The 26,421-nt window shown below is 36.5% G+C and overlaps 1 protein-coding gene across 1 annotated transcript in view; it reads right to left on the bottom strand.

Moving 5' to 3' along the window:
* Positions 1–11,944: 11,944 nt before the first annotated feature.
* The window catches only part of HS3ST1 (heparan sulfate-glucosamine 3-sulfotransferase 1), a 30,532-nt gene continuing 16,055 nt past the window's right edge, over positions 11,945–26,421 (bottom strand). The window contains exon 2 of the mRNA XM_053700894.1: positions 11,945–13,366. Within this exon, the coding sequence (XP_053556869.1) occupies positions 12,307–13,254 (948 nt within the window). The 5' untranslated portion in view covers positions 13,255–13,366 and the 3' untranslated portion in view covers positions 11,945–12,306. The remainder of the gene's footprint in view (positions 13,367–26,421) is intronic.

Genomic DNA, 26,421 nt, shown 5'->3' with positions numbered 1-26,421 from the left:
TACTAACTACCTAGTTAAAATAAATACAAATTTACCTGTAAAATAAAACCTAACCTGAGTTACACTAACACCTAACATTATACTACAATTAAATAAATTACATTAATTAAATACAATTAACTAAAATTACACAAAATAAAGAAATCATCAAATATTTGAACTAATTACACCTAATCTAATAGCCCTATCAAAAAAAGCCGGGGGCATGTCCTGGCTATGGTCCAAGATGGCCGCTAAACTGGGTGCTCTGTAATTCAGAATTACAATCCATTTGTAATCTGGATAATAATTAGCCATCCAGCAAGTAATCATAACTCACGATACAGAGGACACTTTGCTGAATGGAATAGCGTAAAAATCTGTGTTCATATTGCAACAGGACTTTCCAGACTGGACCGCTGAGTGTCTTTGGCGGCCTCTAAGAAGAGAGAGCTCAGCTCCCCCCCCCCCCCGGGGAACCGGGTAAGCAGAGAATATTGCAATCCTCTGCCTAATTATCTATCACCAATACTGAAAATGGGGGATTTATGTGCAACCCTACAAGAACTGATGACCTCTTTTGAGCGCACAATGTGCGCTAGATTAGACCGTTTCTTGTCCCTCATGGAGTATACACACTTAGGCGAGGCGGCACCTATACCCAAAACAAAGACTGATGCAGAGCCAGAAGAAGTGGCCATGGAAAAGCAACTACATATGTCTGCACCTCCTGAGAAGGGAGGCCAGGTCTGCTTACAGTCCAGCAAAAGTGTGAGAGCTCTACCTTCTATTGTGTCCCAGGGGAAAGCGGCCGGCCCTCTAGAGGAAGACAAGGAGAGGGCAGTTGCCATGAGTGTCGAGGTGGAGAGTGGGGCGATTACGGAATGCGACAAGGTTAGAATGATCTTTGCCTCTACAGCAGGGATGCCCAACTACTCTCCCATAGCCCCTCAGCATATGCTAGGATCGAGGATGCCTAGCCGACTATACCTCGCAAGTGATGGACCCACACCGCAGCACCATCGATCCGGGGAATGCAAGGTTATTCTTTGTACATCAGCTTATGGTCTCTCCTCAGAGAGACTAATTTTCAAAACGGTCCTGCTCAATATTGGCGATTACAGCAAATCATTTTGATAGAGAAGCCAGACTTTGTTGTAGCCTACCTTCCAAAGGGATTGGGACTTTGCAGAATCTTCAGGGCTGGGGTTGGGTAGTGGGGGAGGCCTACTTAGCTGCGAGCTCGGGTACAGGCTTGTGCATGAGTATCATGCCGGTGTTGGACTCCCGCATTTTAGCCAACGCCTGGTCTATATTTTTTTTTTTTTCATGAACACAAGAGACACGCTCATATACAATTCCGATTGCTCACAATTAACTGCTTAGTTGTGTGCTATTTATCTAGAATGGTTTAATGAGATGAGATAGAAGTCATGGTTCCACATTAGTGTTCCACAATAATTATTATTATTTTTTTTTTGCCCGGGGGTGCAAATGTGAACTGTTTCTGGATGTCTTAAGGGCTCGAGTTATTCATGGCATTTCAAGGTTTTATGTGTAACGTGAGGCATTGCTTAATATAAAGCTTTGTTCCCGATCTGAGTCCTATAACCAATTGTACATAGCAACAGTAGCTTCTGTTGGGGTGCTGCTTAGGGGACAGGAGAGTTTCTACTCTATGCCTAGATAATTACAATCGGCTTAATATATTTGCAAAGGGTAGTCTAATATAACTTAGACGTATAGACTCTATAATGACTTGCCTCTAAAATGTTTATTAACGTGTTGTTACTGCACAGACAATATTATGCTTAGTGGGCCATAGTGTGGTTTACCCCTTTATGCTTGTACATACTTCCCTGGGGTATTTTTGAAATTATACATACTGTGCCCAGTACAGGGAATGCTGGTTTTGGCTCTACATAGGGTTCAGATGAAAGGTATGCTCCCTTCCCATAGGATTATTCCCTATTTAAACCTGCATAACAGCGAGGCTGCCGAAGGAAAGTCTGATTTACGACCTGAAATGCCTGTTTTCAAGCTTGTTATTTATCTGGAAGTGTCCTATATATATCCCATAACATGAAATGATTTCCCTATAAGTATACTTTCTGATAAATTGATAATACCACTTAGTACCTTAACTACAGCTCAGATATAAGGTTTGATATGCTCGAGTCTCAGTTATCCTACTGCTACCCCCACCTACAACAAGATACCCCCCCTTAGGTATTTAGTTTTTTAAATGGTTTTTGCTTTTACTTTTCGTATAAACTCCTAAGCACTAAATATTCTTTGCCTTGTAGCTACTGGACCCTGCCATTCATTACATTTTTCTCTTTGCAAACTTAAGGCAGGTGTTCTTAGCCTATTTACACATAACAGCTGCACTTTGATATAAATGTATTGTATATGCCGACTATACATTTTAAGTTTCTCTTTAAGTAAAACCACTGCCCAGAATCCTTTGTATTTTTATAATACAAGTTTATATTTAGTGAGTACTTTATAAGTTTCTATCAGCCATTTTTTTTGGCACCCATAAGTCGGCTCGTTAGTTACAGTTGTTACCAGTGTGTTAAGTATATGGCCTATGAGTGGCCTATCAGGCCATCCTCCTATATAAAAAATAAAACTAGGGGGGCGGAGCCAACTGCCAAGCTATCCAGACGCATCCTGCAAGAGCTCTGGCTCTTAATTCAATTATAAGGGGATTATTGATAATTAGAAATACACTCTAAACCCCCTAACAAAGACCCTTACAAGCTCATTTCATTTGCCTGACGGCCTGACTATCTATACTCTCATTAACTCCATCAAGTGTCTGCACATATAAACATGGCACTGGCACCAACTTAGGACCTTCACGACATGATGCAGTCCCTGCTAGAACACTTTGCGTGGCGGATGGAGGAGAACTTTAACAATCTTTCGGCAATCCTGAAGTCAGCTCTACATGATCCAACTGACTCACAGATACAACCCGGTGAAAACCTACCTGAGCCCGTGTGGACCGCCGAGGCAATCATTACCCCGCACGCCATAGGAACTACCCACAGGGACCGTAATCTACACAGCTCCCAACAGTATGAGGTGCAACCCGCAGAGCTTGTAAAATCACGGGGACTCCTAAGCTGGCAGCCTCAATCCAAACGGAGCGCAGCCACCTCTAGTGATGGAGTAAACATCCTGTCCCCAGCTAAGCAATCTAATGCTCCAACCTTGGTCTCTACGTCTGCCCCGGCCAGAAGACCCATCATCCTGTACAAGGATCTGATGCTCTCAGAGATGCGGACATTACCGAAGATGGCCGGCGCAGATGAAATAACCCTGCCGATTACTTATACACAAGTCTTGCCTTATATGCAGATGAGCGGCTGGGGTTACGATTATGCTTCGTTTACATATCCGAGTCTGGGGCAGGGAATCCAAAGGCTGACCTTCATGGCACTTACTAGATGGCTGGGGAGCCCCTTTGACCCGGGTGGCTAAATTCTACATCACCTTACTTTGCTTTCTCTGCTTATCCATAGGCTAAGTTAAGAGTGATTGCTGAGACTCATAATTTGATATAATTTATCTGTTGGTCGTTACTATTTTCCCTCACTGTTTTCTCATAGCCCCATAGGCTAATTCTATGTTATGCTTTTCATCTGTATATTATGTTTTAGTTTACAGTGTTACACTAAGCACACCCTCTGACATAGAGCCATCTTGAGTTCCCAGCTTTGTTACTTATATTACACAAGGCTTTTTAATTTTGCATGTGCACAGAGTCTACAAGTGTTGCCGTTCTGCATGCAGAGATGCCAGGATAGGTATAGTTGAACTTCCAATTATTAGTAGCCTCTTACTCTGTTTGGACAGATGGGGGCTAATAGACTATCTTCTAGTTTATCACATATATATTTCCACTTATGATGATCACTTAATAAGTCATGTGATATGGAGCTCTGTGTATTTAGTAAAAAGCCCTCTTACACTAAGACCCATCTTAGGGTTCTCCATATATTCTAACTGAAAGAGATCATACCTAACCTCACTTGGCAGACCGGTAACTAGCTTATACACAGATTACTGAATAACTGAAACATAGTCATGTTCACACTCTAGCAATGTGTTTTAGCTCTAGTATAAGAATCTCCCTTATAGAATTTATTTATATGTTACACATATTGCACTGACCTTAGTCTCTAGCTTAAAAGTTCATTATAGTTTTTATTCCCTATCAGAATTTACACAGATGGGAACTAATAGACTATCTTTTAGCTTATTATATGTATATCTCCACTCATGAGGATCTGTGTATTTCTTAGCCTGTAAATATGTTCATACTAGATGTTATTTTTACCACTGCCTCATGAGATAGAGGAAGCTCATACTGCTCTGTCTTCTATGCTGATATATGTCCCGCATGTAGATATCCTATCAGTCAGTGTTTCTAAGTCCAGGTCATACTTATATATAAGCAGCTGCGTAGTACTATAGCAGTTTGCTGCTATTTTTTATGCCTTAATTAATATTAGACTTGATTCTGTTTGAAAACTACTTCTCGGTTTGCGATTTGATTTAACATTTATATCTCACTTATATATATTAACTACTTCATTCTAATTTGGCTTTAAGTTGTGCAAAGCTGTTACATAGGGTGATGTGATATGCTCCCTAAATACCAGGTGTTGTTCACTAGACTGATCTTAGATGCAATGATTTTTGTGCATACCCATACTGTTATTAGTCCTGAATACCTAAGTGAATTGCTATCAATGTGACATATATTTCCATTTACATGATTACTGCTTGTAATGTCTTGGCTCCCATGGCTGTCCCTTATAATCTAACATCTACCAAGTTCTTCACATACAAACATAGTTTTAAAGCTCAATATACCCTGATGGTACTGTCCTATTCTTTAAGCCTCAGTACTATTTGGATATGGGAACCCATAGATAGGTGTTGTATACATACGTAAATATTTATACAGGCGGGTTTTGCCCTGCAATGTTTGACTAATGACACCGAATCCCACAGTTCAATGTATACCGCTACACTGCTTCACTGCCTAAATATTTAAGGCTCATTTATGAGGGGGTACTTATAAACTCACTAGTCTGTATGGCATATATGTATTCATGACCCTACTTGAGGCTGCTGCAAACACTGACGCATAGTCTCTTTATATTAGGAATCACATAGTCAGCCTCGACCGTATATATGTAATCTAGACTCTCCCTAGTATATCCTGGTTTTCTATATTGTGTTCAATAGTTATTGTTATTTATTTGGGTATACGTGACCTTTTTTTTTGCCTAAATGTTGTGTTATATCTATATTATTGGTTACTGGCTATCATTTTCTGTGACTGTCTGATTGTTATTCCTAATTTATCTATGCCCTTGCTCATATTACTAGTATATAATAATTGCCTTGATTGAGCCTCTCTCCTCCCTTTCCCGCTGGTACTTATGCCTGCGGGTCATATCCCTTCTCCTTTTTCCCTCATCGCCTATAGGTGGCACTCCCCTAGGAGAGGGGCTCACCCAGAGGTCCCCCAGGCCCCCCAGTCCCCAATTATTTTAACGTCCCCCCTCCTCTTGAACATATATTATATGTTTCCAGGCCTCCTCTATAGGATCACAAAGGTTCAGATGAGTGTGATTTTGTTTATTTTAAGTAATAATACTCTAGTCCTACCTAAATTTGTTCCTGGTGAGGACATTCTAGTTGGCTCCGCCCCCCGCCTCCCCCCCACCCACTCCCTATTATATTTGAGCGGCTCTTGCCCGCTGCATCCCACTTCCCCATATAACTATAGAGTTACCTCCTCCCTAGTCTTTCACTTATCTGAATAGCCACCTTACTTCTCTTTGTATATAGCTAGGAGAGGACCATTTTTGCTTATATTACATTTGTTATACTCTAAAACAAAACTGAAGTCTCTTTATGTGATAGCCCACAGTATATGGCAATGTTTGAGATACTAGCATGCATTGTCTCTTAATTTTGTTCTGTACACATTGTTTTATGAATGTTTTGAGACACACCCTATACTCTGTATTGGTTTTTGACTTCAATAAAAAAATAATTAAAACAAAAACAAAAAAAAAAATAATAAAAAAAAAAACTAGGTTCTACCTTTTAGATGGGACCCGAAGCGGCCCCCCATTTATCATTGGCCTTCCATACGTTTTAGGAACCTGAAGGGTCCAAAAGTGGCCCTCATTCTCAGCTAGAAGGCGTGTTAAGTTGTACTCTATGATGTGATTACCGTTCAATGTGACTACTGTTTGAATTTATGTATCAGTGTTACACATTGAAGCATGTTCTTTTATTTTCTGCACTGCTTGGTGAACCTCAATAAAAATTATTAATAACCCCCCCCCCCCAAAAAAAAAACAAAAAAAAAAACCCTAGCCTAAAAACTAAACTACCAATAGCCCTTAAAAGGGCCTTTTGCGGGGCATTGCCCCAAAGAAATCAGCTCTTTTACCTGTAAAAAAAAATACAAACAACCCCCCAAAGTAAAACCCACCACCCAAACCCCCCAAATAAAATCCTATCTAAAAAACCTAAGCTCCCCATTGCCCTAAAAAGGGCATTTGGATGGGCATTTCCCTTTAAAAGGGCATTTAGCTCTTTTTCAGCCCAAACCCTAAGCTAAAAATAAAACCCGCTTGGGTCCCGCTTGGATGAAGACTTCTGCCGGCTTCGCTGAGGATGAATATCCGGTCTTCAAAAACTGTAAGTGGATCTTCAGGAGTTAGTGTTAGGTTTTTTTTAAGGATTTATTGGGTGGGTTTTATTTTTAGCTTAGGGTTTGGGCTGAAAAAGAGCTAAATGCCCTTTTAAAGGGCAATGCCCATCCAAATGCCCTTTTCAGGGCAATGGGGAGCTTAGGTTTTTTTAGATAGGATTTTATTTGGGGGCTTTGGTTGCGTGGGTGTTGGGTTTTACTATTGGGGTTGTTTGTATTTTATTTTTTTTACAGGTAAAAGAGCTGATTTCTTTGGGGCAATGCCCAGCAAAAGGCCCTTTTAAGGGCTATTGGTAGTTTAGGCTAGGGTTTTTTTTATTGGGGGGGGGGGCTTTTTTATTTTGATAGGGCTATTAGATTAGGTGTAATTAGTTTAAATATTTGATCATTTCTTTTTTATTTTGTGTAATTTAGTGTTTTGTTTTTTTGTAATTTAGTTAATTGTATTTAATTAATATAATTTATTTAATTGTAGTGTAATGTTAGGTGTTAGTGTAACTCAGGTTACGTTTTATTTTACAGGTAACTTTGTATTTATTTTAACTAGGTAGCTAGTAAATAGTTAATAACTATTTACTAACTAGTCTACCTAGTTAAAATAAATACAAAGTTACCTGTAAAATAAAAATAAAACCTAAGATAGATACTATGTAACTATTAGTTATATTGTAGCTATCTTAGGGTTTATTTTACAGGTAAGTAGTCTTAAATAGGAATTATTTAGTTATTCATTTTAATTTTTATTTAGATTTATTTAAAGGGACAGTCTAGTCCAAAAAAACTTTCATGATTCAGATAGGGCATGTAATTTTAAACAATGTTCCAATTTACTTTTATCACCAATTTTTCTTTGTTCTCTTGGTATTCTTAGTTGAAAGCTTAACCTAGGAGGTTCATATGCTAATTTCTTAGACCTTGAAGGCTACCTCTTAAGAATGCATTTTAACAGGTTTTTCACCACTAGAGGGTGTTAGTTCATGTCTTTCATATAGATAACACTGTGCTCATGCACGGGAATTTACCTGGGAGCCATCACTGATTGGCTAAACTGCAAGTCTGTCAAAGAACTGAAATAAAGGGGCAGTCTGCAGAGGCTTAGATACAAGATAACCAGAGAGGTAAAAAATATATAAATATAACTGTGTTGGTTATGCAAAACTAGGGAATGGGTAAAAAAGGGATTATCTATCTTTTAAAACAATAACAATTCTGGTGTAGACTGTCCCTAACACCCACTAACTGTTTAAGTTAGTGGGTGTTAGGGTTAGATTTAGGGTTAGGTGTTAATAACTTTAGTATAGTGGCTGCGACATTGGGGGCGGCAGATTAGGGGCAAATAAATGTAGGTAGGTGACGGCGATGTTAGGGGCGGCAGATTACGGGTTAATAAGTGTAGGTAGGTAGCAACGACATTGGGGGCAGCAGATTAGGGGTTAATAAATGTAGGTAGGTGACGGCGATGTTAGGGGCGGCAGATTACGGGTTAATAAGTGTAGGTAGGTAGCAACGACATTGGGGGCAGCAGATTAGGGGTTAATAAATGTAGGTAGGTGACGGCGATGTTAGGGGCGGCAGATTACGGGTTAATAAGTGTAGGTAGGTAGCGACGAAATTGGGGGCAGCAGATTAGGCGTTAATAAATGTAGGTAGGGGGCGGCAGATAAGGGGGCTAATAAGTATAATGTAGGTGTTGCAATGTCGGGGGCGACAGATTAGGGGTGTTTAGACTCAAGGTTTATGTTAGGTGTAAACATAAATTATGTTTCCCCATAGGAATCAATGGGGCTGCGTTACGGAGCTTTACGCTCCTTTATTGCAGGTGTTAGGCTTTTTTTCAGCCAGCTCTCCCCATTGATGTCTATGGGGAAATCGTGCACAAGCACGTAAAACCAGCGCTGGTATTTGAGTGCGGTATGGTGTTCAATTTTGCTCAACGCTGCCATATTGCCTGCTAATGCCGGGTTTTTGCAAACCTGTAATAACAGCGCTATAGGGAGGTGAGCGTGAGCAGTGACAATAACTTGCAAGTTAGCACTGAGCCACTCATAACGCAAAACTCTTAATCTAGCCGTTAGTTATCTATTCTTAGAATATTTCTTAATGTTTTATTGTAAATATAACAATTTAGGATGTGATGCAGGTGATACATGTTTTTCATTGTGCTAACTTTAATCTGTGTATAAATACTGTTGTAGAAAACAAACTTCACATGTATTCAAATTATGTATATTAGAGCCAATATCAAGGACTTTTACTATAAAAAAAAAATACCGAACTTGAGAGATGCCATGTTTTTTGGCTTTCTATTGGATCGTGATTTACATGTGACCGATTAAGCAAAAAACATACAAGTTCCCAGACATTGGACCAAAGGAATCACGTGGTAAACCTGTGACAAAGACGGACCTGATACTGAACCATGTTACATGACTACTCATTTGAATACTTTTATATGAAACCTTTTCTCATTGATGTTTTTGAATGTACTAGACAATTGTGATAGGTTAATTAGCTTTGTTCTTATCCAGTGCACACTGATCAATAATACACAATAAGCAACAATCGGCTTATTTTACCATTTTATAGAATTTATATAATATATCACTCATTGGTTAAGAACACATTTTATGGTAAAATATGTGAGGTGTAACAAATTTTATTGTGAGTCCTATTTTCGGGAAACTGGAAGTTGGAACTTTTGCCATCTGTATTTAAACCAAGGATGCAAGTCACACTACAGCAACTTTTTACCCTTTTAAATGTTGCTCTTGAGAAAGACGATCTAATCACTGAAACGCGTTGAGATATTAATAAATGTTTTGTTCTTTTTAAACCAAACATTTACTTTTGCTGTTTTCTGTGACATTGCTGAACCTTGGACTCTAAGTAAGTGAGTATATGCTATTTTTATACTCAAAATCTTTACATTTTAAACACCAGAGTACTTTTGTCCTCAGCTTGGCTGTGCATCTTCTATTGAAGGGATCCTTCTTGACATCGCTGAACCTTGGACTCTAAGTAAGTGAGTATATGCTGTTTTTATACTCAGTCTTTACATTTTCCACACCGGAGTACTTTTGTCCTCAGCTTGGCTGTGCATCTTCTATTGAAGGGATCCTTCTTGACATCGCTGAACCTTGGACTCTAATTAAGTGAGTATATGCTATTTTTATACTCAAAATCTTTACATTTTAAACACCAGAGTACTTTTGTCCTCAGCTTGGCTGTGCATCTTCTATTGAAGGGATCCTTCTTGACATCGCTGAACCTTGGACTCTAAGTAAGTGAGTATATGCTGTTTTTATACTCAGTCTTTACATTTTCCACACCAGAGTACTTTTGTCCTCAGCTTGGCTGTGCATCTTCTATTGAAGGGATCCTTCTTGAATGGCCGACATTTGAAAATTATCAGAGTGAGTATACTGCACTCATATCATCTGGTTTATATACTGTACATACATCAAAGCGAAGTCTCTGTCTACAGTGACAACCAAGAGCGACATACATAGGACCTGCGCCATCTATACTCTAAAGCTTTTAAATATATGCCTCCAAATACTACATAAATCTTCAATCTAAAAGAAAATAAAGAAGTGGTGTACTTTTTATTCATTAACCAATATTTTTTTCTTTCTAACAGCTAATAACATTCAGGAAGGTTAGCAATCTTACGATGACATAATACAGAAAGAGCAGGGATTTGCCCTTTCAGACAACTGCCGAAAACCTTTATCTAAACCATTCTGCTGGGATTATTGAGGAAGAAAAAAAAAATTGAAGAGGAAGAAAAGGAAGAGAGAAAGCGAAAGCAAAAAAAAAAAAAGAAAAAGAAAGAAGAAATGACATGAAGAAAAATAAAGTAAAAAATGTATTGTAATGTAATATAGAAGAGTTTTTCCTTCACATATACAGTAGAATCCTCAAGCTTTTCTAAAATTATTTGGAGGGACCTGACAGTACTGAGACTTGTTAGATAATCTTGCTAGATCTTTAGATCATGAGATTACACACATTATATATATATATATATATATATATATATATATATATATATATATATATATATATATATATATATATATATATATATATATATCTGCCTGACTTGCTGGGAAGCTGTAGTGCTGTCTGTGAATGCTGGCGAGTACACAGGCTGTGAGTTTTCAGCGACATGAGATGTGTACCTAGTCCAGTTTATAGTAAATTGCCATGTTTTCTAAGTGTCTAAAGACCGCTGCTCCATAACCTGTCTGCCTGCTCTGAGGCGGCGGACAGACACTGCCAGAAATCAACCCGATGTAATACGATCTGGTTGACTGACACCCCCTGCTAGCGGTTGATTGGCCGCGAATCTGCAGGGTGTCAGCATTTATCAATGTGCAGCAGACATGATCCGCAATATCGGATCATGTCCGCTCGCACAATGATAATTCAGCCCCTAGATCTGTACTACCTGTGTTTGTATCTGTTTGATTGAAAGTCTTTATTGTATGGCTGTAGGTAGGCACCCAAGCAGGAAGACACCTTGACATGGTCCTCAGTTTAAACTATTTGGTCAAAGGCTATAACTAACTCTTCCTTTTCTGCTTTTAACCCCATCATGACCGGACTTATTTGTCGGAAAGATTTGAATCACGCGATCGTTCATGCGTCGGGTGTGGGGGGTGAGTGCCTTTGATGCTAGGCACGCTCTCCAGCCTGCAATCCCATTAACCCAGCCGCTATGTTTTCAGGACAGCCAAGCAGCTAAGACGTTCCATGCCGTCCTAACGTCACTAAAGCCCAGCGCAGTTAGGACGGCATGGAACGTCCTAACGGCAAGAAGGGGTTAATCTAGTTGTATTCTTGCACGAGAGTGCAAAACTTTCTATGTGTTGTGTAAACAAAAATAGAAAGCAAGAAAGAGAAAGCAAGTACAAATAAATTATGCTAATAACATGTTTTTACCTCTGATAAACAGAAGTGTGTATAATGAGCATCAACCCAGTTCACCTAAAAACGGTATAAAAATATTCTCTCTGTGGGATTTAAAATATTCTATCAAGTAGGAATCATTCCTGTCTAATAGGTATGACATCTTCTTTAAGTGTAACAAGAACCGTCAACAACAATGTTAAAATAAACAGCAAATGTTTTCATCAAGAAGTAACAGAATATAAATGTTTATTTTATTAAATAAATAAATAATAAAATATATTTGTTGAGAAAAAAAAGAAAAAAAACACAAAAAAACCACACAAAAAATAAATAGAACATATTTAGCTAAAGACATATTTGCTTAATGTATACTGTATACGCAAAAACATTTCTACCAATTCTAGAATATTTCTCTAGTAGACAAGAAAAATATTACCAGTCTAAAAGAGAAATAATTAAAGTAAATTTCAATATGTACATATTCTACTACTAGTAAAAAATTCATACAAAGCATTTTTTTCCAATATTTAGCGAGTATAAAAATATAAGAATATGTGAATAGTAATCTAATGCTTTGCACATAGGCTCAGTCTTTACGAAAAACATGTATAGCTTAATATTCCTTCAATATACAGGGGGAGAAGTGTTATTGGTTCTTAAAGCCAGTTAAATGTTTTTCCAACAAGTTCAAAGAACTTTTTATTTGGCTCATAAAAATATTCCTGTAGTTTCTTCAGTAATAAAGAACTTATTTGTGGATGCGCCCTGCCTTTAGACTCGTGTAAGCAACGGTCCCTACCACTGTCCCTTAAGCAGTAAAATCCTTTTGTTTTATTGAAGTAAAAATTAGATGCATTGATTTTAGGAGATAAGTTCAAGAAACGTTCAACCTTTTGTATTTCAGGAAAGGGATCCCTGATCAAACAATCTCCATCAACAATGTGAATATTTTTAATAGGGAAATAATTTAACCAGTTTTCCATGAAAGTATAATATAAACTTCGGTTTATTGCTTTGTAGTCAGTATTCAGTTCCCCATTTTTAAGAAGGAGATCTTCCACCGGAGGGTAGGTTTTATTTTTCTGCTTATGATTATAATAAACTTGGGTATAGTCAGATAATACCCTTTCAATAGGATCTCTTAAGATAAGCAAGAGTCTGATTGTACTATTCATATTATAGATTCTTTCAGGCACTTTAGCAGATGTAAAATATGCTGGAGTTTTCTCTACAGTTAATTGATGAGAATATGACAATGGCATTTGACCAATATACCACTGTAGTCCTTTTGCGTACTGATCTTCCCAGTCAAAGAAATGAATTTCACTTTCAGCAGCAGAAATATCAGAATGGAGACTTAGCATTTCTAGCAGAGCTCTTGTTCCACCTTTACGAACTCCAATTATAATAGTATGCGGTAAATACTGACGTGTTGTTTTAAGGTGGACAGCATTCAACTCATTTTTAAAGGAGGGTTTTTTAATTTGATTTTCGGCATCTGTATAAATTGATGATTTAGGTGTCTCTGCATTTGCAGTTGGTCTGGAAGGCACTATTTGAGGTTGTATTAAAAGTAAACAAACGCCCAGTAGATAGGCTGCCATGACAAAAATGTCCCAAGGGTGGAATCAGTTAGCAAAACGATGATCGATATGTCAGCATTATCAAATACGTCTTGGAGTTCCTTATTTAAATACTCCTTGCTTGGGCGTGTCACTGCAATAAAAAGAAAACGTTATTAGAACAAATATTGTTAGAAAAAACAAAAACACAATTGTAAATAGCAATTATCCTCTTTTTAAAAGATCTTTTTAAAAGCTCCAGTTAGGAAAGAATTTGTTTAAATAGCATAACAATCATGTATGGTATCTTTTTTAGTCTTCCCCACCACCCAAAAAATGCAGGTTCAACTTCCTATTTAAAAAATAATAATAATAATCTGTGAAGGCCCTAGGCAGATAAATATCTCCCTTACATACCTTATTTGTGTGTGTACAACTCAAAATGTATAAAATTACATAACATTATTAGTACATTAATAGTATGCAGCAATATTGCTAGCCATATAGCCCAACTATACATAGTATAAAACTAACTAGTGCACCCTAGTGCAGTGGTTTTGTGTGATTTGTATGTAAGATTGTCTGATAGGGAGGAGACTTATACAGGGGGAAGTGTGTGTGTTTGCATATATGGGGAGGGGGTTATGTTTACAGTACTACAGTATTACATTTTTAATATAGCAAAAGTTTCAAGAAGAAGAAAATTAAGCAATTATAAATGTAACCTGTCCCTAAAACGAGCAAGCTTGTGCCATTGAGCATTTTGGTTTAAATGCTGTATAACAAAAAGGAGTTTAATCTAGTTATTAACAAAATCATGCTGGCGTTACTCAGAAAAATGTTACCCAATTACTAAATTACGTTACGCAAAACAGACAGTCTAATGCTACAGCTGCATGTTCTAACCAAAATGTGTAACTCTCGCAGAAAGAAAAACAAACTCTGAAGCAGAACACAATAGGGTATTGGCAGGGCGGAGAGAATGTCTTTTGCTTTACAATAAGTTTACAGTTGGACTCTGGGTAAGATATACAATTGAATAAATGGGGAAAACTTTTTTTTATACATACAAAATTAGACTTTTTAAAACAAAAATAAACAAAGCCTTCATCTATTAAAATCTGTATTTGAACAATATATCATCTAGAGCAGTGAAGGCCAACTTTCCTAAAACACACGGGGGCCACAGATCCGTATTTTAGAAGCCTTAAAAAGGGACAGTAAAGTCAAAATCATACTTTCATAATTTAGATTTTAAAGAACTTTCCAATTTACTTTTATTAATAATTTTGCTTGGTTCTTATGGTATCTTTTATTGAAGAGTAAAACTAGGTAGGCTCATAAGAGCTCAAGAGTGTGCACGTGTCTTTAGTACTCTGGCAGTTGTGTTTTGCAACATTGTATAAAAAAAAGCTACAAATAATGTTGTACAACACTGCTGCCATAGAGTTCTAAAGACACGTGCACACTCTTGAGCCTTCCTAGTTTTACTCTTCAATAAAAAGATACCAAGAGAACAAAGCAAATTTGAAAACAGAAGTAAATTGGAAAGTTGTTTAAAATTGCATGCTCTATCAGAATCATGAATGTTTAATTTTGACTTTACTGTCCCTTTAAAGTACTGCATATACATTTATGGCTATTAAAAAAAAACAAAAAAAAACACACACACACAAAAATATATATATATATATTTCCTTAAAATGTCCAGTGGCACAGGGCCAGATTTATGTAATGTTGCAGGATAGCCTATATCTGCTGTTCTCCCCTTCAGAGGGCTCATTTGAGTTTGTGCACCAGTAAAGCACATTTTTATTTCTGCTTTTTTTCCCCAGGGGCCACAAACAATAGTGCAGTGAGATGCATGTGGTTCATGGGCCGCCAGTAGGCCAGTCCTGATCTAGAGAACTCTATAGTTTGTAATTTATATACACACACATACCTCAAGTTATGTGACCCTCATTTTAACTGGCTTCTAAAACATAACACAAACTATTCTGCGCTGTCAAAACTATCCTGGGGTTATTCCCTTGAAGAATTTAAGCTATGAAAAACTTGAGGAAGCAGAAGGTTTTAAAAACCATAGAGAGAGAAAAAAAAAAAAAAGAAGGTTTAATATAGTTATCTGTTTTTACAAGCTGAAAAGTGACAAGAAAAGATAATTGTTAAAGGGATGATAAATATTAGCGATTTTGAAACGCTAGGATTTACCAGTGTTGCAAATTAAAGCAGACTTTCAGTCATGAAATATAAAATACTTCCTGCTGAAAGCTCCTTTATTTTCCTGAAGTGTATGCCATGCTGAGCGCCTCAGGCTTTCAACAGCAGAATGCTATTTTTTCAATGAGGTGACGTTTCCACCTCTTAGCAAATAGCCGTGTGGCCCAGTTGGCATTATGCTGTATGGCTAGCACGCTATTGGCTAACATCCCCTCATTGCAAAATAGCATTCTGCTGTGGGCGGCCTAAGGCGCTCATAGTGGCATTCAGCAGACAAATAAAAAGGAACATGTTTTTAATATTGTATATAGAATATAATTGCAATGATGTAGAAATGTTTGCATTAGCTAATGCTTTTGTTAAACTGGAATCAGGTTGTACAAATGTCACAACTGTGAAATACCTTTGTCAACATTGATAAGGAATTGAATAATAAAACTTAACTATGGAAGTGCCAAAGTCCATGGGACAACAGGATTAAAGGAATTTGCTTAGATATTGCAGACTGTCATCAAGAATGACAGATATGTAGAATGGACGATTTGTGATTATTCGGCTTGCCAGTTAGTCTCCCAGGCTTACTTATTTATCTAGATACTCGGGAAAGGGAGGTATAGTGAGATATAATTATATCACTAGAAAAGACTGGGAATTCAGCACTCTTTTAAAGTTTAAAGAATTAACACTCTCAAAATATAGTATCAAATCAGTTTATTTGTGCACAGTGTCGAGCGCGGGCCTGTTTGAACTGACAGAATCCAAAAAACACTGGATTCTTAAATATCGTAATTAAAATACAAAATTACATGTAAAATACTAGGACCGGCCCCAGTGAATTAGCAGGCAGATACTGAAACTTAATAGAGGTAATTCCTACCAAGAGAATAAATAAGATTCTGATATTCAAAGATCGTTATAACTGAATAAACACAGATCAATGTCACCCATTTGGATTTCTCAGACCTTTGTAGGTTTTAGGGAAAGCTGAGATAAAAGGATCAAGAGTATCTGTGCATAGTCACTTAATGTTTTGAAGCATAAATACATCAATACAAAAGGTGCATAATTCTCTAGGGAGGCTAGAAGCGTGGCCACGCATAAGGTAATATCAGACCTCTATAAGTAAGCAAAAGCAGAGTCAAATTTCATAGCTGCCAAGTCAAGCAGCCCGGACATATGATGTGTCAGAAAACATCCAGAGTGTTATAGGTTATCCTAAGGAGGAAGTCCCTTTAGAGATAATAAAGCTGCAATGTAGTTGGAATGTCTTTTAGATCCCGCAGTATGCAGATGGAAACAGTCAATAAGCCATGCAAAGTAAAGCAGAGTAAGGTTGCAGTTGAAGAACAAATAAGCTTAACCAAAAATCTTGACTTAGGTCCCCATTTGGTACTCTCTGTGGATGAAGTGGTAAAAAAGAAATTTGTTAAGATCATTTCGGCGTTTGTGCATCATGTTGACCGGTGGGATCCACTACCTGACAATCTCCAAAAATGGAGTTTGAATTTTCAGATGAAATTTGGGAGGCTAAACTTCTAGCTACCCTGTCTATGCCTAGTACTTTAGAAAGTAACAGTACTCATGTGAATCCTTTAAAAGCAGAAAAAATATTCAAAGAATGTAAAAAAACTTCTAGTTAAACAGGTAAAATTGAGAGCAGAAACAGCAAGTTTGGAGAACTATGTAAAAAATAAAATTATCCCTAGAGGATTGAGACTGAGATTAGACCCAGGTACAAATTTGAGAAGATAGAGGGGATAACTTTATGGAAGACTGGAACTCAAGTCTTTCAAAGTGTTTAATAATTTTAATTAAAATAAATAGTGCTAAGAAACACAGAAAGATTTGATAAAACATCTAGTTGAAGAAGCTCTTAAGGTTGTCAATACATTTGAACATAGTTCAAACTTTTCTCTTGGATCTCATTATTCAACTAGCTAGATTACAGACATCAAACTTTGTAAAAGTAGAAAACTTGCACGAGATAATGATGATTATGTAAAAAATGTGTTTATAATTATCAATCAGTTAAAGGATCCTATGATTCTGGAACAGACGACTTAGATAGATATAGATAGCCATTTTTAAAAAAACAAGCAAGAAAGGAACCAAAATTGGTACAGTAGTAGGAGAGGGGGCAGGAAGAGACACAGAAAGAGGGAATACCAATTCTGGACGGAGGAGGTATCCCTTCAGACAGAACCACCAGAGGGACTACAGTCAGAGTCAAGAGAGAGGACGTCCCCGGAGACGTTATTAAAATCACCCGATAATGATCTACAAATTATTTATCTCTCATCTTTTAAATTAAACCAGGCCCATATAAATGTCCTGAGAAAGGGCCTTTACTTTTGCCCTACAAACGGACTTGACAAATTTGAATTCATAAAAGATCTTCACGGCTTTGCAAGACGTGTTGTCCTATCCCAAATATTTAAAGGCAAAAGTAAAAATGTAAATCTATGATCTTGGTTTGAATAAAGATGACAGATTGGCTTTGCTTGATCTAGAAGTACTCCTCTCGCACTCTAATGAAAGTACTTAGACTAGTGAAATTTCCCCTTTAAGTCAAGTTAAAGCTAGATCTGACTTTAGACCAAGGTCCAAATTTATGCCACAACTCTCCTCAGTGCCAGCTGTAAATAGGTTTGTTAAACAAGTAGAAAAAGATATACGGAAACTGACTGACAAATATAACTAATGACAATCTTACTAAGACTGAAAGAAAAGGGTTAAATTAGTTGATTAATGCAAGTAACGTAGTGATAAAATCTTTGGATAAGGGGGGCAATGTGGTCTTCTGGGATTAAACTAGCTATGTCCTGGAAGTTAAAAGACAACTATTAGATAAAAACAGTACCTACGTCTTTTGTCAAATCCAGTGCCCACTATTCAGCGTACATTGTTCAGATTACTTAATGATGCAAAAATCAATGGCATAATTAATCTTGCTGAATTAAAATATTTATTTAATGACTTCCCAGTCATGCCGGTTTTCTATTGTATACCTAAAATTCATAAAAACCCTCCAGGCCGACCCATAATTTCCGGGATTGACAGCCTTACTGAAATTCTTGGCAACTATATTGATTTCTTTCTGAAACCGTTTTTAACTGATGCCTTCATATGTTAGTCACAGCTGACCTCTTAAGAAAAATTGATCGTCTTTCTATACCCCACAATGCCCTATTAGTATCGTTGGATATAGAAGGCCTATATTCATCAATTCCACATGAGACTGGAATAGAGGCAGCAAAACATTTTCTAGACACTAGAGAGGCCACCTTTAGTGATCAAACTGATTTTACTATCGATCTGCTCCGTTTTGTGCTTGAAAATAAATGTCTTTACATTTGATAATAAAATCTACAAGCAAAATTAGAGGTACAGCGATGGGGGCTATCTGTGCCCCCACCTAGGAGCCTGGGAGATGGAGGAAGTTTACCAAAAAAAAAAAAAGAAGATCTTTTGATGAGCACATCCACCTATGGCTTCATTATGTGGATGATATAGTCATCATCTGGGAGGGAATCCCAGAGGATTTAATAAATTGTCTGATCTAAACAGAAATATTGTTCTTATGCTTAGCTATAGCAAAAGTAACTTGTCATTTTTAGATGTAAATATAAAAAGTAGAAAACACCTTAGTGACTAAAAAAATTTCGGAAAGCGACAGTCCACCTTTAAAAGAGGAATCCCCAAAGGGCAATTCCTACGCTTACGCAGAAATTGTTCATCAAAATCAAAGTATGATTAACATGTTGCACAGATGGAGACTAGATTTAAAGCAAGAGGCTACTCAAATAGAATTCTGACAAATGCAAAAAATAAAGCACAGAAAAAAAAAAAGATAGGATTTGCTGCTCTTCCCAAAAGAGAAAAAAAAAAAAAAAAGACAGCAGTATCAGACTTGTGACAAAATTTAACTGTCACTGGGATAGTTAAGAAATATTCTGAAAAGGAATTGAGATACCCTCCTAAGTGACGAAAGTGTAGCAAAGGAAGTAAGCAGTTTTCCAAGCCTAACAGCAAAAATGGCTCCGAACTTGAAGGATAGACTAGTTAGAAGCAAATGTGTTACTCCGCAAAAAAATACTGGCTTATAAATCAAAAGATAGTAGGTAATTTTCCATGTAAGAAATGTGTAGCCTGTAAGTTTATGGCTAAGACTAAAGTCTTCTCTGCTGGCACCGAGAGGATATACAAACTAAGACTTCCCTAATTGCAATACTGAAGGAGTAGTTTATCTACTCTCTTGTTTTTGCCCCAGCTATTATGTTGGGAAGACTAAAAGGATTTTGAAAGATAGAATCCTTGAACACCATGACCATATCAAATACAAGGCTCAAAATAGCAGTGTAGCAAGACACTATGAAATCTTTCATAATAGCATCCCAGACTGTATGAGATTTATTGGCATAGACAGTGGTATTACCAATGGTGAGGCAGGGATAATGACAAGGCTCTCCTACAAAAGGAGTGCAGGTGGATTTATAACCTCTCTACCAGTGGACCAAATGGCATGAATGAGAAGCTTGATATGGCTAACTTCCTATAATTTTATGTCCAAATCCTAATTGCCCCCTCTGTTTTACCCTTTAAATCGATTCAAAACTTTGTATAAACATTCTCTGGATTAGCGATATGTAAATGGAATAACTATTTTAGAGATTGCTTAAAATTGTAATTTTTTTCTGATTATTTTATCTTTCACCTCAAAATATGGGCAGAGTTTATGTGCCTTTAAAAGTCTGTATAGAAGAAGTCACAGCAAGCCCTGAAGAAGTCCTGTCTCTCTAATGACGAGGGGGTGAAACACACATCGGCAATTGGCTGAAAAACCCACATGATCTGACATGCCGGTCTGACTGTTTGGCGGAGTATACGATCGATCACGCTGATACTCTGGATGTTTTCTGACACATCATATGTCCGGGCTGCTTGACTTAACAGCTTTGAAATTTGACTCTGCTTTTGCTTACTTATAGAGGTCTGATATTACCTTGTGTGGACACGCATCTAACCTCCCTAGATAATTATGCACCTTTGTATTAATGTATTTATGCTTCAAAATATTAAGTGACTATGCACAGATACTCTTGATCCTTTTATCTCAGTTTTCACTAAAACCTACAAAGGTCTGAGAAATCCAAAATGGGTGACATTGATCTGTGCTTATTCAGTTATAACAGTCTTTGAATATCTGAATCATATTTTTTCTCTTGGTAGGAATTACTTCTATTAAGTTCAAGTATCTGCCTGCTATTTCACTGGGGCCGGTTCTAGTATTTTACATGTAGATGTAATTTTGTATTTTAATAAGATATTTAAGAATCCAGTGTTTTTTGGATTCTGTCAGTTCAAACGGGCCTGTGCTCAACACTGTGCACAAATAAACTGATTTTGATTGTGTTGCTAATTCTTTAAACTTTAAGAGTGCTGAATTCCCAGTCTTTTATAGTGATATAATTATATCTCACTATACCTCCCTTTCCCGAGTATCTAGAAATTATTTAATGGGTCTGCATCAAAATTTGTAAAATTGATTAATTTAACCAATACACCCGTTTTTAACACGAATTGGTCTACATGTAGAATCATTGAATCATCAATAGGCTCTTGCAACACTCCACCCTATGGTTACAATTTTTCCATCCACTATCTCATAACCTTGTTATTTATTTTTTTGTTCTTAGAAAAATGTTCTCCCTTATTTTTTACAAAATGTGAAATCTTCATTTTCAGACTTGTAATAGTGTACTTATTAACACTTAAGTTAATAAAGTGGATGTATCTGACATAAATAAGATCAAGGGCCGGATTTAACAAGCAGTGGATGCTGCTGTGTCAGTCTGAGGTTTCAGGTCCGCCTGAAACCTAATCTAAAAATAAAAGGGGTTAAAGTCCCGCTCAGAAACGAAATAGCTACTAGTCCTGTGCGGAAATTGCAGTTGACCATTAGCGGTAGTTGCCAACAGCTTCTATTCTCCTCTTGTATTCTAAATTTTACAGGGAAATTAAATGCTAAGTTTAATGTCCCTTTAAATTTAAAAATCTACAGGATACTTGAGAAAAGGATCTTCAGTGTTGATGAGGTGAAGAAAATGACACAGGATTCATTAGATATCCCTCATGTATTTGTACCAAAACCTCCAAGCATGGCATTACACTATATGTAAGATCTCAAGCTTGATGTGTACCCTTTACAATTGTAAACAGGACTAGAAAAATGAACTGAACACGTTGGCTTCTTTCATACAAACTACTAAAAATATAAATTGTACAATAAATATCCCTTACATTTTATTGTGGTACAATTGTTAATGGAATACTTGCATTTATTGCCCACAAAAAGCTCATACATCCATAAAGCTATTACTTTTTTTTATGCTTTTCTTGCACTTTATCTCTGTTTTTTTTTTTTTCACTCTTCCTTCTGAGATGCTGGAGTGCACACGACCCTGACACAATCTACACAGTAATTGTTTAGATTGGGGGTTTAACCAAGGACTTTTGGTCATATAGTAATCAGAGATTAGAAGCTAGATCACATATATATGAAAAATGACAAGCAATCTTAAATGCAAAATGCATTAATCTACAATAGCACTAGATAACCAATTCCTAATACTAGATCTCATGGTTTAAACAAATTTATGATCTTTTAATGAAAATGTATATAAAATAAGAAGAGTACAAAGGCCAGCAGCAAAACGTGTTAAAAAAAAAAAAATAAAACAAATCGAGATCTTAGTGTGTAGCGCTCTCATAAGAAGAAATCTGGCTCTGAAAAGGAGCTGACTGCCGCGAGCGCCCCCCTTCTTCTGCATTCGGAAGTGAACAAATGCATAGGTTTAATCGAGAGGCCAGAAAGCTAAATCTTATACTCAAAATCTTATTTTCAAAAAGCTGCAAGTTTCCTAAACCATTTAATAGATTTGCAGGTTACAGAATTAGCTTTTTGGCCTTTCTAGGGAGCGTGGGTCAAGCACAATATTTTTAAAATCAAAAGCAAGAAGTGTTTAATGTCCTTTTAAATATCTCACTAACCTGTAAGTACATACAAAACTGTTAAATTGAGGTTGATCACAATCTATTTATTGTTAATTATCGTCATGTTAACAGCTGCTGATGAGCCGTTTTGGATGTAGAGACAACAATTAGTCATGTTCCTTGTTAATCAGCCACACCTTTATCCCCTATTGTTTATGTGAAAAATGACCCTCTACTTAACATGTACCAGTCCTGGTTTTCTTATCACAATCAAAATTTGAAACTTTACACATTTACAGGGCAAAAAAAAAAAACAACAAACACTTGTGAGAGGTGTCCCACTGACATTTTATGGGTAGGGCCATATTGAAAGGAGACGTGGCTCAGGCATTTCCTTCAAACCAGTACAATGAATGGGTAGCGGCCAGACCTCAAAACCATTATGTGGGATGGGGTGACTTTGCCTGCTCCCTGCATTGGGTTAATGCTGCTCACTGGGTTATATCGGAAGATGTAAAGGGCCAGCAAAGCCAAAGTTAAACTTTCATGATTCAGATAGAGCATGCAATTTAAACAACTTTCTAATTTACTTCTATTGTTACATTTTTTGTTATCTTTATATCCTTTGTTTAAAAGCCTACCTATGTAGGCTTTGGAGAAGCAATGCACTACTGAGAACTGGCTGATTGGTGACTGAACAGCCTCATCATTGGCTCACCAGATGTATTCAGCAAGCTCCTACTGCATTGTTGCACTTTCAACAAGGGATAACAAAAGAATGAAGTAAATTTGACAATATAAGTTGCTTAAATTCGAATGCTCTATCTGAATCATAATGTTTTGATGTTTCATGTCCTTTTAAAAGACATGCTCACATTCTTACTTGTCATTACTTTCTAAGTAACTGGTTTATCTCTTTAAAAAAGGAAGATAGATTAATCCAGAGAACATAGCTGTCTCACTTTCTTTTTTTTTTTTTTAAACACGTAAAACAAACACAGCATGTGTTTAATTTTCCTTTGGGTTACCCCCTGATGGCTTTTTTAATTCAGTTTAATCCTACGTTGAACTTTACCATCTATGTTTTAATGGTTTATATTGGTAAGAAGCGTTTAACAGTCTGCTTGTTATTAACTGGCTAAAAAGAATATTTTATTGATTTAAAAAGGTTTTCCCAAACAGGAATTAACTCGTTTAAGGTTCACAAACAATTATGACAGTAACAGACATTTTGGCAGTACATGGAAGTCATATGCATAAACCGTTTCTACATGAAGCGGTTCCAGATTTTGCCAAGAACAGCCACACTTATAAGTCTCACAAACGTTTGCTTGTTAATTCAAGCCCGAGTTACAGTAAACCCTTGTGTAATGTCTTTTCCACAAGATGCTGAAGGTCAACATGGAAATGACAGAAATTAAACACACAACGTAAATTGCACAGGAGAAAAGTACTTGATGTCCTGGGGAAAAAAAAAAAAAAAAAAAAACACACACACTTTAAACAAAAAAGCTTTAAACAAACAAAAAAACAAACAAAAAAACACACACACACACACACACACACTTTAAACAAAAAAGCTTTAAACAAACAAAAAAACAAACAAAAAACACACACACACACACTTTAAACAAAAAAGCTTTAAACAAACAAAAAAACAAACAAAAAAACAAACAAACAAAAAAAAACCACGTAAATATCTGTCTGATTAATCACTCTGAGATTCCAGAAGGAATAGCATTAGGCTTTTAAAAAGTGTTAGTTTATATGAAGGGGGTTAAAAGGGACAATATACACTTCCTGAATTTCTACAAAAGTTGTGCTTTGTTCCATGCTCCCTAGAGAGTAAACCTGTGTATTCAGCAGTTTTGTTCTTTTCCCGAATGCGGCAGTCACTCGCGGCATTCGGCTCTTTTCAGAGCCAGATTTCTTCTTGTAGAAGTTCTGAGATAACAGTCATGTTCCTTGTTAATCAACTTTTTTCCCCTATTGTTTCTGTGACAAATGGCCCTTTAGCATGGGCCAGTCCTGTTTTTCTTATCACAACCCAAATTCGATACGTTATACATTTACAGGGCCATTTTTCACCTATCCAATTCAACTGCTAAAAAGACAATAAACCACTGACATTTTGACTTATTACTGAGTACCCCAAAAAGTTTTCAAATGCAACACTTGTTTTGCGCATGGGCAGACTGAATTTACCCACCTACGCCATATTTCATGGCATTGTCAAACAGATACCAATACTTCCTGGCCAATCAATTCAAGAAATTGAAAAGCACCTTTACACTAGTAAAAATTGGTCAAAATCAAATGCGCACAATACTGATAATGCCCCTGTTCAAATCCCTAAGAGAAACATACAACTCACATTTCTATGGAGCACAACAGGTTAAATGCACTTATTAGCATCACTGCACACTATTACAAAAGAGATCTGGGCCCTTTAAACCTGTGATGTAATCTCTAAAAGTCACAATTTTTTGTATGTGTTTCTCTCCCTCCGCCCCATTAACAAAACTTCAAGATTTATGACACAACTATTTTGTGTTGTGTTTGCTTTTTCTAGTTATCACAAAACCACATCGACAATACCGGATGAAGTTTGAAAATCTTTACTAAGCGCAAGACTAATCAACCCCTTAGAGGATTTTGAGCATTTATGTCACTGTTGCTTGCAACATAAACACATTAGAGCATTTTTCTTTCCTTATTTCTATGTCCTTTTAAAGAAAAGATTCTTTGAAATGACAAATAAACTCTAACATTTTAAAGCATCTATTTATTTGAAAGCTATATTATTCAATTATATAACAATATAGTAACCCTTCAAATAACCTCACTTGAAATGGGTGGAAGAGGGTGTCCCAGATGAATGATTTTCTAAAAATAACTGAAGACAATAGTGAGAATTTCTTTTGCCCTGTAACACAAATGAAACCCCATGTGCTGTAGCCTAAATCTACTTTTCCTGTTCTGTGACTGAAGGTAGAATTCAACTTCCTGACCTTTCCTTATGTCTTCAATGTCCTGTTTGCATTTAGGCATTCAATCAATTAGACATAGAGTATGTGCTTGTAGAGCTTCCCTTGAATTCAATAATGACCTAATGAAAAAGCGGATCATTTTTAAATATTTTAAGTAGACATAAATATAAATTAGAAAATCTCAGTAACACTAAGATTTTCATATAAAATGTTTATTCATTGGTAGTAGATAGGGAAGGGCGAATGTTTTGCAATATTTGAAAAATTAATCAAACACACACATTTGTACAATATTCTAACATTCGTTTAATTTAATATAGTATTTCTAAATACTATCTTAGTATCTTTAAATTAGGGTTGCACCAATAGCATTTTTGTAAGACTAAGTACAAGTAACGATACTTTTTTTCAAATACTCACCGATACCAATTACCGATACCTTTTTTTTTATGTCATGACAGTTAACCAAGCACAATACAGACTAATGGTTTAAGATTGCTTCTTTATAATTATGAACTGTATCTCAAAAGACATTTTGAAATAATAAAACAGTTTTATGTGTTTATTGTCACAGAACATGTTTATAAAAAAAAAAAATTACAATAACATAATAATAACAACAATAAATAACAGCTGCAGCAGCTGGGGCTGGAAAGCTATAATTTAAAGGGGTGATTACTGGATGCAATTTGTTTGTAGGGTGCCTGTATAACTCATCAATCTGACATTTGTACTTAATACAAAGTAATATAATTTAATATAATTCTGAAAATATTGGGGAAGGAGTATCCCAGCAATCCCCTTTGAGAAAAATAGGGCATTTGCATTCTGACTCAACAGAAAATAGAGGTGGTCTTCATATTTTTCCAGGGCTGCTTTTTATTCCCAGTCCAGCCCTGGCTAAGGATGTTAATCAGAGTACAGTATGTTTTGAGCATAATTGTACAATATGAGAACTAGCTGTATAACAGTCAATCTAGCAATTAGAATATTTTTTTCAAAAGTT

This window comes from Bombina bombina, chromosome 2, assembly GCF_027579735.1.
Source record: "Bombina bombina isolate aBomBom1 chromosome 2, aBomBom1.pri, whole genome shotgun sequence".
In the NCBI taxonomy this organism is placed as follows: domain Eukaryota; kingdom Metazoa; phylum Chordata; class Amphibia; order Anura; family Bombinatoridae; genus Bombina; species Bombina bombina.
The sequence above is the reverse complement of the archived record's forward strand: the minus strand, read 5'-3'. Positions and strand labels throughout refer to the sequence as shown.